Source organism: Nicotiana tabacum, chromosome 3 (genome assembly GCF_000715075.1).
Source record: "Nicotiana tabacum cultivar K326 chromosome 3, ASM71507v2, whole genome shotgun sequence".
Lineage (NCBI taxonomy): Eukaryota > Viridiplantae > Streptophyta > Magnoliopsida > Solanales > Solanaceae > Nicotiana > Nicotiana tabacum.
Genome location: NC_134082.1, coordinates 206,019,717 through 206,032,775, shown reverse-complemented (window position 1 = coordinate 206,032,775; position 13,059 = coordinate 206,019,717). Strand labels below are relative to the sequence as shown.

The following is a 13,059-nucleotide window of genomic DNA, read 5'->3' as shown; positions in this document are numbered from 1 at the left end:
ATAAGAGAAAAGAAAAGAACTTAAGTTGAATGCTAAAAGAAGTACAAGTACCAAAAGCACACAGTACAATACCTACTTGCTCCCCGCGTTGGACTAAGTTCAGAGTTGGCGTCAGTCTATCTATACTGATGTGTATCCACGTAGGCAATCCGAACTTCTGTTAACCATAAGAATCCAACCAGAGGTAAACATTAACCACGGTTCAAATTCTAAAGTTGTGGACCAGCTTGCAGAAGACGACAAATCTAACCCGCGTGTTCACAGATTCCTTTTATCATAAAGTTCAGAGGACGCAAATTCTTTGAACCAACATTTCCGGCTTCTCTGTTTCATTTTCCTTTTTTTTTTTCCAGAGAAGGCAGGCCTTCGCCGTCACATCATCGGAACCCTATGGCGGTCTCAAGCTGTGCTAGGGCTTTTCCATCCTTTGAGTGCCGTTCGGATGCCGAATTCTCTGGCGGTATTCCTCGCCACGACATTCCTAACTCCGGCAAGGCCAGCATTTTGAGTCACGGATCGTCCGTTCACGGCCTGTCTTCTCTTATTTATAGGTTTCCTCCGAACTTTGTTAGGCAGTTGAGCATTAAGGCTCGGAGGAACTGCAGCAACATCGGTGTGGCTCAAGTTGTGGCGGCTTCGTGGTCTAACAATAACTCATCTCCTGATTTCACTCCGGTGGCTAAGGCCGTCGATGCCGCCGCCGCCGCCGCCGCCGCTATTGCTCCTGTTGATACCACGGTAGTTAACGAGGACGTGGCGTTGGTGGAAAATGAGACTTGTAATGATCAAAATGTACAGTTTGACAGTTTGCCAAGTATGAAATACGCTTCGTTTTTGAATTCTGATGGGAGTGTCGCTATTCATGCCGGTATATTTCCGAACCTGCCACCTTTAGCTAGTCAAGTTTCTAAAATTTGATTTCTTATGAATGTTTATATATTGCTCAGTGAATTCCGAGGCCTCATTTGTTTTTCTTTCAGGTGAAAGATTGGGACGTGGCATCGTTACGGATGCAATTACTACCCCAGTAGTTAACACATCTGCTTATTTCTTCAACAAGACTTCTGAGCTCATTGATTTTAAGGTATTTGCTATAGTTACATTTGCATATGGCCATTGAGTAAGTACTTTCTTATGGTGTATGAGCTACAATGTAGATTTGCTCAGTTTGTTTTTCTGAAGATCCTAACTGAAAGGCTAATAACATAATAATATTATGGTAAGCGAGGTGATTTGCCCATCCGTTGTCTGGATGAATTATCATATATGTGCTTGTGTAGTTTCACTGAATTGGAAAGAGCATGCAAAGTACTTCTTTTAGGTTTATCTATATTGTTGTTTCTGATTTCTCTGTTATAACTTGGCAGGAGAAAAGACGCGCAAGTTTTGAATATGGGCGCTATGGGAACCCAACTACTGTTGTTTTAGAGGAGAAGATAAGGCGAGTTTGGTTTTTGGTTTTTGGTTTTGATGTTTTTCTGTATTTTCTTTTTTGTTTCTCCACTTGTGTTTTGTGGTAGGTACTTAAGAGATAATGTGTTATTTGTTTTTGCAACAGCGCACTGGAGGGTGCTGAATCAACCTTGTTAATGGCATCTGGAATGTGCGCCAGTACTGTAATGCTGTTGGCTTTGGTTCCTGCTGGAGGCCATATTGTTACAACCACAGACTGCTATAGGAAGACCCGGATCTTTATTGAAACTATACTTCCTAAAATGGGGATTACGGTAACTGCGCTAATCCTAGTTTTTCATATAGCTGATGTTTCTAGTTTGCATATCTACATATATTACGGGATTTCTTGACATATTAAGAAAATGGGACCCGCAAGTCTGCTATTGTTTTGCTCTGTTAATGAAAGTGAATGATATTAATGAATTTTGATTTTGATGGAGATAACACGCAGTGATGATTTCTTCCGGCTAGAGCATTTCTTGTTTTTTATTCAGTGAAAGGAAATAAAATGATACCAAGGTGTTTTCTTAGTGGTTATAACTTCTCATTCCTTTATTCATTTCACAGGCCACGGTCATTGACCCAGCCGATGTTGGAGCTCTGGAGTTGGCTCTAAATCAGAAGAAAGTGAGTTTGCTACTGTTAGTCTATACATATTGAACTAATAATGACAGAATAATGAAGGGACTACTCAACTCGCAACTTTGTTCCATGCAGGTGAATCTTTTCTTTACCGAGTCTCCAACAAATCCATTCCTCAGATGTGTAGACATTGAGCTGGTTTCAAAGCTTTGTCATGAAAAAGGAGCCTTGGTTTGCATAGATGGGACTTTTGCAACTCCTCTTAATCAAAAGGCCCTTGCCCTTGGGGCTGACCTCGTTCTGCACTCTGCAACAAAATTCCTTGGTGGACATAATGATGTATGGTAACCATAACTGGTGTTTCGGCAATTCAAACAATTATGCTCCTACTAAAGGCAATCGAACTGACAGGCTATTTTATTTATGCAGGTTCTCGCAGGTTGCATTAGTGGTCCTTTAAAGTTAGTTTCAGAAATACGTAACCTGCATCACATCCTGGGTGGTGCTCTCAATCCGGTTAGTTGTCTTTGATGTTTTGCTTGACTATGTTTTCTAGAGTTCTATGCTTTAGCTCAATTTTGGTGAAGAAAATAAGATGGACTCCTGAAAAATCATGGAATTTGGGGTGGCTAAAGTACATGGAGACATTTGTTTTGTAGTTTGAGCTTGTATTTTGTCAAATCTAATTTAATCCTTGCATGTATCAGAATGCCGCATATCTGATTATCCGAGGCATGAAGACGTTGCATCTTCGTGTACAGCAACAAAACTCAACTGCATTGAGGATGGCCGAGATTTTAGAGGCTCATCCCAAGGTAGTTTCAGCTTGCCATAATTTTTACTGGCATGATTACGAATCACATCTGAGGCAAAGCAGTAACCAAACTAATCTAATGGAGTTTCTGTATTTACTAGAGAAATGAAGAGGTTCAACTTACTGTGTTAAAATTGAAAAGGCTTATGGTAAGCCTGTTACCTGCAGCATGGTCTAGATATTGGTAATTTCTTACTGGTTTAGACGTTAAAGCATGCGGAAAATAATCAAGACATGGAAGCAACAAGGCCACAGTCTCTTGTTTTCTCCCTTGTAGTGATTAATTTTCTCTAGGCCATATAAGCTGGACAGTTCTTTCTGACACTTCTTATGCACCTTGAGAATGTACTTCTGATGTCAGAAAGATGTAACTATACTGTGTTCTTTCTTTAATTCTTTGGTTAATATGGATAAAGATGTTGCGTCCTTGTTGGGTCAGAAAGATGTCACTATAATTCTTTTGATTCTTTGATAAATAAATTTAAAATGTTGCATCCATTTTGCAACTTTAGGAAGATTTATTATCCTTTCCCTATAAAAAAAAAATTATATGCACCCAGTGGAACAGTTGACGTGTGCGTAAGCTGGTCCGAACACCACAGTCACAAAGAAAAAAGTTGATATGCGAAAGAAAAGGGAAGATAAAAAAGCATACAGATAGTGCAGGTCAGTGGTTGGTCATTGAACCTCTCCCTTCCTGCTTGGCTACAATTGGATATCTTTTATTCTTCTTATATTCATTATCCATCCTTAAGACATCTGGTAATGAATATCTACTATACTGTTTGCTGGTTTTTGGATTACAGAAACAATGATACACTATGCTTCTTGCTTTTCTTCTTGTAGTTAAATAGAATCCATTAGCCTTGAATTTTCTGTCTCATTGTGATCTTTTTTGCTGTTGCAACTTCTGTCATATCTAAGGAAAATGAATTGCAGGTGAGACATGTCTATTATCCAGGCCTGCAAAGTCATCCAGAACATCACATTGCAAAGAAACAAATGACAGGTTTTGGTGGTGTGGTCAGTTTTGAGGTCTGTATCCTACTAATCTATTACCTTAAGATGGCAACCATGTTCTTCTCAAGTCCTGTACTCTGGATTGTTCATGATAAAGTCTATTAACAATTAGGTTGACGGAGACCTGCTTACAACCGCAAAATTTGTGGATGCTCTGAAAATTCCGTATATTGCTCCATCATTTGGAGGTTGTGAGAGCATTGTGGACCAACCAGCAATAATGTCTTACTGGTATGTTGATATTTATTCTGTGGTTGTCTGTGTTTCATTTTCCCTTTCCTGGTACTGTTCTTGAATATGTTTAGTGAGACTTTGGAAGTGGTGACATTCAAGAATTGATACACCTAAAAGGTCCATCATGTGGCAATTAGGGGTTTTTACCTTACCTGCCATGTAGTATTCGATATACTGGGGAAAGCAAGCTAAAGTAGAACCAAAACAGAGTAGTTATATTACAGCAAACAGTCCTTCAATATGAGACTTTCATACATGTGTATAACGTGCTCTTTCACATGAAAAGCAGGGATCTTAGCCAGTCAGATAGAGCCAAGTATGGCATCATGGACAATTTGGTTAGGTTCAGCTTTGGTGTGGAAGATTTTGATGACTTGAAAGCTGATATTCTTCAGGCTTTGGACTCAATATAGGCTGTCTCTCCTGCAACGCAGTTTGCTTTTCTTTTGCTTTCTTTCTACTCTAGCTTTTATTCTTTGAACTTCCGTGTCATCTCTAATTGTTGAGTTATTCGGACAATCATGAAAGTGTAATGAAAGGATCATCAAACAGGTGATCAATCAATTTGATGTGTTCTATTGTTTTTTATTCGTGCCATTCGGGTTCTTGATTCTCCAGAGTTTGCTGTTGTACTAACAAGGAGGAAAACGATCATATTTGCGCCAACCATCGATGAACTGATTGAATTAACCAACCAAAGTTGGCTTCAGTCATTATGAAAACACATGTTTAGGTACTTGTCTTAGCAACATGAGAAAACCATTAAGCTGATTTTTGGAATTAATTTCTCAAATAAATAAATAAGGAAAGGTCTCTATATAGACTCGCTTTGAAACTCTTAGACCATACCTGTTTGCCGCTAGGATGTTGGAAGTTGAAGCTTACCGAGATTCCCAGAAGTGTTTGATGCTAGGTGGTTTAAACAAGACATTATGAAAGAAGATGCCAGGCGCTAAGTGTTCCCTTTGCACATTTTTATATGTTATAAAGTTAATGAAGCAGGTCAATTTGTTTTGAAATCCCAAATATCTATGGAACAGGAATCTAAACAAGCTAAAGAAATTCAGATAAAATTAAGTCAACCAGCAAAGACTAAAAAGTTCGTTGACACAAATTTAATTCAAGGAATAAAGTAGGTTGTTCAAAACTTCGAATCAACCCATTTAACGGATTGTATCAGCTTGAATTAAAACTACTTCTCCAAATTAAACCACTGTAAGAATTAAATTATATAGTCCATATCAGCGTCTTAAGGTTTCTGTTCAATTATGGAGCTACACAATAGTGTACTTACATAAGTTAGGAAAGATAAGAAAAGGATTTTTTTAAAAGTTAGTTGAGTTAGTTATGACTCATTGTTCAAACCATCTTGAACAAACTTTGTACTACTAATTAGATTATGACCTATCCATTAATTTAATTCGTTTTACTTTATGGAAATAATTTTAACTCCAGCATTTTTTTGGACACTCCTCAATTGATGTGACATAACAAATTTGATAAATGGTGTAGCGAAAATAGAAACATGAAAAAAAAAAAGGAAAATAGAAACATGGGTTGCCCCGTTTGAGAGGACAAAAACACGGCTAAACTGCCAGGTTAGTTGTTGAATTGAATCTTCATTTGAATACAATGAATATTCTTTCTTGCACATAAAAAGCCAGTACGAAATTCCCAAGTTGACTTTCCAACACGAAGCATCTGCGTTTTGGTTTCCTTTTGAAAACTCAGATGCTTCTTTTTTCCTTTTTTTTTCGTCACAGTACTGAAAAATGAAAATACTAGAAAATAATAGTTTCAGTTTGCTCATTGGTTGGTTGTGAAAAGAAAAGATTCCAACTCCACAACTTGCCTACAGAATAAACAAAGGTTTTACAATTTCTCGCATCTGGGTATCATTCATAGTTATCTTTATTGGATTATATTCTTAAAAATCCAAAAAGCAAATCAAAATAAGCCAAAATATAATCACAGCGTTTACCTCTGCTACATACCCTTTGTATCTTTCAATAAAATATTCGTAACGTCTTTTATTCTTTCATCACATGATCACATCAGATTATTCCCAATAAAATTATTCGATCAGTTGTTTAATAAAATTGATTGTTTTGTGTTTGAGAAAAAAATTGAGTGATCAATCTTGTTATGAAATTCGGGAAAGAATTTACAACGCATTTAGAAGAAACCCTACCCGAATGGAGGGACAAGTATTTGTGTTACAAGCCCTTGAAGAAGCTTCTCAAGCACCACCTCCGTTCTATCCCGGCTACCGGCGATAATCTTCCCGACGGCGGTGACAATCCCCCTCCTCTTCCTCCGCCGCACTTGCAGGACTGGTTCGTTAGAATTCTGAATGAGGAACTCGACAAATTCAACGATTTCTACGTCGATAAAGAGGAGGAATTTATTATTCGCTTCCAGGTTAATTTCTTTTTTCTTCTTAATTACTGATACGTATGTTAGTATGTCAGTCAATTAATAATTGAGATCGGCTATATGAATCCTCTGTTTTGTGCTCTTCTCGCTCCAATTTCTTTGTAGTTCTTTAGAATTTCTGTTTGCTGAATTTTATTTACCTATTGATTTACATTAGTAATGCTGTAATCGTTCGCATTAGGTGTGATATTTACTGTTTACTCGTGATTACTTTAAATTTGGAAGGAATTATTTCTTTTTACTGCAGATTATCTCAATTTACTATTTAGTTTCCATTATTGAGTTTAGATTCTAACTTTTGATGGATCATGAATGTGAAGAATGATTAGGTGTCAAGTAGGGTTTTACTTGTACTGCTTGTTACAATGGAGTTTTATGTGGTCCAAGAGTATGATAAATCATTATTGTTGAGGTCTCATCTGAATGCAACAAAATAAAAGCTTGAATGCAGCAAAGGCTCAATCAATTGAAATTATGGAAAATTAATGGCATACTTTGAAGTACAAAAAAGAGAAATAGATGGAAATGGGATCATGAAAAGCTTGAGAGGGGTGACAAGAACTTAATAGTGTGTTCCTGCCATAGATAGCTGCAGCAAGAGAGAGGAGATATATATGTGCAGAAACAAATAAATTAGTGGTGTAGGGAGAAGGTATCGTAGGAACTACCTGGGGAATATTCTTAGTTAAGCTGAAGCATAAGAGCATATTGATGGCATATTCCACCTAAGTGCCTTTCCAATTTGTTGAACTGTTTTCAGGAAATGGCCCTACATGTCTTAAATTATACACTCCTCCTGTCTTAGTCAACACGACCTACCTTTTTTTTGTATGTTATAAAGGTGGTGTCCAAAACAGTCGGCGCACACGTTGATTTCACCGAATACCTAGTAGCTTCCACCAGCACAAATATATATAACTCTACCCGCCAAAACTTTGGTAAATAGGAAAAAATCACCTAGTTTTTTTTGTTTTTGCTGGAAGTGAACCCTGACCCCAAGGTTTTCGCTCACTTCTTTGATCACTTGGCCACGTCCTTGGGTGCTTAATCAACATGACCCACCTTGGTTTATGTAGTTAATTAGCATACAATAAGTCGGTCAATCCATCGTTCACTGTGCCTTTCTCTCAAATCAGGTGTATGAATCATCTATATCATTCTACTCTATTCAGGTGCATATTATTCTAATTGTTAAAGTAACATGTTTGAACAAATTGTTATACCGATTTTGACCAAAAGGCATTTAAAAATATTGCTTTACATTTGGTAATATGGAAAGATTAGCGGTAAGATGCACAGAAAGTTTGAAGCAGTATCACATAATAGCCTATATTAGTTTGCGTTCTGGAGACAAAACTTTCATTTACGAAAACATTTCAGCATTTCTTTGGGCAAACCAAACAAAAAAGGTAGATCACATTATTGCCACTGGTTTAGCATCAATTACCACAAGAAGTCTGGAATTATGAACTTGCATGACCAGATTGTTCAGAAAATGAATTTAGTCCCAACAGTGGCGGAGCCAGAATTTTCATTAAGGGGTATCAAAATATATAAAAGTAAACATACGAGAAAATTAAGGGGCGTCAACACATAATATATATGCATATGATTTTGTTTATCTACCTAGACAGTGTATTTTCCCTGCAAAGGGGTGTCATTTGACTCCCCTTCCTATAAGGTGGGTCCGCCACTGGGTCCCAAATGTTAAGTATTCATCCAACACCAAAGACACGAAATTCTAAGAGTAAACCGGTGACTTACTTGATGGAGCCACTCATATGGTTTCCCCCTCTCACAACTACCTCTCCCAAAAAGGAGGACTTGGAAATAGGAAATTCCATGTGTTGCAAATGGGTGCAACATGCATCCCTAAACTTTGGTTGCCTAAGAAAAGTTCCTCCAAATTTGATTGTGCTGCCAGTTAGCATAGAGCTAGAGTACGACATATGGATTCATTATATATATATATATATATATATATACATATATATATATATATATATATATATATATATATATATATATATATATACCTCTGATTATTTTGTCGTGAACTCAATTATTACTATATATTAACTCGAGATCGTTGTATGAACCCATAAACTTCAAATTGTAGATCTGCCTCTGTGTATAGTTTCATCGTTGTATGATATTGCCCAGTTTGGCAAGGGATTGGCGGTTTATTTTCTCTTGTCCCACTCCCACATATGCCTGTTCATTATCCAATTTTCAACTGTAATTTTTGTTTGTTAATAAGCATGGGTCTCAGGTGGGCACAAGTATTGGATTAAGAATGATAGACACCTAAATATTGAATATACAATTTGAACTTGCTTATGAATTCAATTCAATCACAATGGGATGGTGCTGTCTATATTGTAGACTTCGCTTCTTTAGGTGTTGCCAATGCTTCTTTATTGTAAAGTTCAATATACTCGAAACAATTGACACATGAATATACTAGCAACTGTATCAATGTTTTGATGGCTTAAATTTATGGTCAAGTTGCTTACATTTGTTAATGGCTTGTCACTGTTAGTTTTTAAACCCATATTAAAAGTCAGTGATGAGTCATGTTAAGAGTCAATGCTAGTTGCAGTCTAGCAGATTCTTTTTTATACACTAGTTGGTCCCTGGATACTTGTACTGGCAATTTAAATCTACAAGTTTGCTGCCGTACATTAAAGTTGAGCACAACTTGTGGAGTTAAAAGCTGCATCTATCAACTTCTATTCTTTATATAAAAGGCTAAACACATGGAGACACTTAAAGTTGGAGTATTTTTCATTTAGACACCTAAGCTTAGGGGTGTTTCTAATGAGCACGTAAACTCCCCGAAATTTGTTCCAATTAGACACCTTTTTGACAATTGGCCAAACTTACCAAGTGTGTGCAATACACTTGTTGCTGACATGACAAATGATGAATTAAATAAGGACATATATTATTTTGAATTTAAGAAAAAGAAAAACTACTTTAAAATCTATTTAATAAACAAAAAGAAAAATAAAATCTCAAAAAGAAAAAAAAAACATAATTTACGCCCATCAGAAAAAGGACACATTATTAACTAAAAAGAGAAGAAAGAAAAGGACACATTGGTGTTCTTGAAATCAGTGTTGTTGGTGTTCTTCACTATCTTCATGCGTGTTCTTGTTCCAGAGCCACGCTTTTAATCCAAAATTTCAAGAGAAACTCCTCCAAATTTGTTATAACTTCAGCTAAAGATTCCCCACGAAGACCCGAAGACAACACTAACATTAATTTCTCAAATTTTCATCAAATCAAGTGACCCATTTTAAACCTTCAGGCTTTCTAAAGGCCCCATTAATGGTGTTTGATTTCAAAGAAAGAACACAGTTTCACTTCAATTCCAATCAACAGGGACAATTGTTGGTTCAAACTTTCGAGCTAAATCAATGGTGGAGGCACAACAACGGTAAAAATGGGGGAGACAATGGTGGAAGTGGTGGTGGAGAGAAAAAAAGGAAAAAAAAAGAATCTGTTTTTTGGGGTCCTCACGCGCTTATATTGAGTTAAACTCACTCGATGTGCCAACTCAGCAAGAAGTGCTTAACCAGAACAAATTTCTGGTACTGTAAGTACTTAATAGTAACACCCCTAAGTTTAGTTGTCTAAACGAAAAATTAGGCCAACTTTAAGTGCCTCCATATGTGTTCAGCCTATATAAAACTATTGTAGGGTGAGAAGTAAACATTTGAAATTTAAAATTGAAGCACTCGTCGTAGAGAAAAAGAACTCAAGGTGAAGAGTATGAGCCATACGCTAGACATTTGAAGTCTGTCTTTATCATTTGCATGAGCATCAATTAATTGGGATGGATTTTTCCTCATTTGCAGTCTCTTATAACTAATGCTTGTCAATCTCTCCCTTTTTTCTTTAATTTGATTAAGTTGTGTCTCTCAGTTTCCATAAGGCTAGCTTTTTACAAGTTGTCACAAGCTGAGGCTATGTTTTGTCTGGATAACGATTTTTGGTGGGATGTCATAATGAGCTTAGTTGTTTCCTTTTTCTTTGTATTAAGCAGAATAGGATTAATTTTGGAAGGATGGAGTTGATTTCCCTAGTTACTCTTAGTTGTTTCACGCTTTGGGTGGAAAATTGATACCTACCTTAGTCTTTTATGTGGATTGTTTGGTGGTGAAAGGACTAAGGAGTTATGTGATACATAATATTTATTCATGTACCAAAAAAAATGATATATGATATTTATACATGTGCATGTATTGTGCTTTTAGCATGCTGATGGTTCATTCTTTTACTTTCCAGTACCCTATGCATGATTCTAGTAGCCCCATTCTTCCGGCCTTTGTGCCCATCAAGTCAGAAATAACATTGTGCTAAGAAGTTCTTGAAAAGAACTTGAAAGCTAAATGGCATAATGTTATGAATAACAAATGGTTGAATGATTACAAAGTTCAAATCTACTCTATCAAAGAGAAATCTGAGAACCCAAATCCTAAATAATATATGCGAGTCCTGATTCTTTGTCTATCAAGAGCTTCTTAAAAGGAAATAAATAAGACAAAGTAATCCCTAACAGAAGGTGGAACATGAAAAGCTAAGTGAAAAAAAAACCCGTCCTCAATGATAACACAATAACAGATTGCTATAAGATCTCAACTAAAGTGACAGTACCACTGATTTGAACAATAACAGTGAACCATACTCTAACTTTTAATATTTGATTATATAAAAGTTTCTGCCTATTTGATCATCATATATGCTTTAGATTGTGCTAGCAAAACATGTTGGTTACCAATCTAACAATAATAGCACTGCTGGTATTCTGTGGAGGTAGCGATACAGTAATATGGTCGATTTAAGGGGTTTCATGATGTTTTGAAGTTTGGAATTGGGTTTGTTGTTATGTTGTGGAGGATGAAGACGCTTGCGGTGTCCACTTGAAAAAAACTGTGGCGGTAGATGAGGAGTGAGGAAATGTATTTTGGTCTGAAATTGTTAAGGGGACTTCTTTTCATTTGAACTTGGATTGAATCTCTCAAATGGGGTTTCAGAAGGGGACTGAAAATAGGTACTGTATTTTTGTTTCTCTCTCTCTTTTCTTGGTGGTGAAGAGGTAGGGATTGGAAAGGATTGGTCAAGAAAATATGCCCAAAAGTAAGCACGTGAAGCTTCAAAAGTGGAAAAATAAATTAAATATTCAAATATGTGGGTATCAATCGTAATTGTTTTAGTGTGGGAATTAATCCAATTTCATCTACTTCTCTTCCAGGAATTGAAGGAGCGAATTGAAAGAGTGAAGGAGAAGAGTGGCAGAGATGGAGTTCTCGCAAAAGACAGTGAATTTAGTGATGAGATGATGGGGATACGTAGAGACTTTGTTGCCATACACGGGGAGATGGTTCTTCTGAAAAATTACAGCTCTCTAAATTTTGCAGGTACTGTAGCTTTTACACTGTTTTATGCATACATTTTAGTTATCACTGCTCAGGCTTTTGTGTTTCAAGTGTCGTATTGCTAGTTTTTGCAGAATAACAACCTGAAGTAGAGTCTCTTCCAATTTTATGAAGGTAGGTACCGTCAGCCTTCTAAAACAAATTGTTTTGTTCACTTAGGTCTTGTTAAGATTTTGAAGAAGTTTGATAAACGAACTGGGGGATTGTTGCGTCTTCCTTTCACACAACTTGCTCTTGATCAACCCTTCTTTACAACGGAGCCTCTAAATAGATTAGTCCGTGAGTGTGAGGAAAATCTCGAACTCCTATTTCCTTTGGAAGCGGAAGTTGTTGAATCAGATGCTACTGCAGAAGGGCCAACAGGAGGAACTACTTCTTATGCTTCAAACATTTCTCCGGCATTGCCACTTGGGGAAGAAAATGTGGATATATATCGAAGTACACTTGCTGCAATCAAAGCCATTCAGGGGCTGAAAAAGGCAAGCTCCACATATAATCCACTATCATTCTCATATATCTTTGGTGACCAAGATAATGATAGCACGGGCGCTATAACGGCAGAGAACTCTGATTCAGACCAGTTGGTTGCCTCTCAGAATGATAAAGAGACAGATCAAGAGGATTCCCATCCACCAGAATAGAATTCACCTTTGTAGTTTGCTTATTGGTCTTTGCTCAGTGGTTTGTTGTTAACCGAGGGAGATAAAATGGTTTGCTTCTTCATTGTATACGACTGTTCTGGAATAAATTGCTCGCTCCATCTGTAACTTTAGCACTAACGTGACATTGCAAAAGCTTGATTATCTAGAATTCTTGTTTGGAACTTTAGAGGGCAAAACCTTTAAAGATATACATTCAGCGGAAGATGTTTAGGATCATCAAAGTTAGTCTTTACAAATCTCGAGCACTCTAGTTATTCGTGCTACCATTTCTATTAATTGTGTGTTTAGTTTATTACGTGTCCTATTTGTAAATTTGACTCTGTGTCATAATTTTTGATCAATAGATGTGAAGTGGTGTGGATCATCTGGTGTGTTTTCATGTTTTTGATACAGAACGTAAAGAGCATTTTCA

General features: G+C 36.8%; 2 protein-coding genes across 3 annotated transcripts; both read left to right on the top strand.

Moving 5' to 3' along the window:
• Nucleotides 1-238: 238 nt before the first annotated feature.
• LOC107822634 (cystathionine gamma-synthase 1, chloroplastic-like) lies at nucleotides 239-4,702 on the top strand. 2 transcript variants are annotated; one of them, NM_001326100.1, is given in 11 exon segments: nucleotides 303-868; nucleotides 981-1,084; nucleotides 1,368-1,441; nucleotides 1,559-1,727; nucleotides 2,023-2,082; nucleotides 2,173-2,376; nucleotides 2,467-2,553; nucleotides 2,745-2,852; nucleotides 3,791-3,886; nucleotides 3,984-4,102; nucleotides 4,395-4,681. In NM_001326100.1, coding segments are annotated over 11 exon segments (1,623 nt in total). In that variant the 5' UTR covers nucleotides 303-390; the 3' UTR covers nucleotides 4,519-4,681.
• Nucleotides 4,703-5,823: 1,121 nt separating this feature from the next.
• On the top strand, nucleotides 5,824-13,011 carry LOC107822635 (SPX domain-containing protein 4-like). The gene is made up of 3 exons (XM_016649180.2): nucleotides 5,824-6,526; nucleotides 11,802-11,967; nucleotides 12,145-13,011. Exons 1-3 carry the CDS (start codon nucleotides 6,251-6,253, stop codon nucleotides 12,624-12,626), a joined length of 924 nt encoding a protein of 307 aa, XP_016504666.1. The 5' UTR covers nucleotides 5,824-6,250; the 3' UTR covers nucleotides 12,627-13,011.
• The last annotated feature ends 48 nt before the right edge of the window (nucleotides 13,012-13,059 follow it).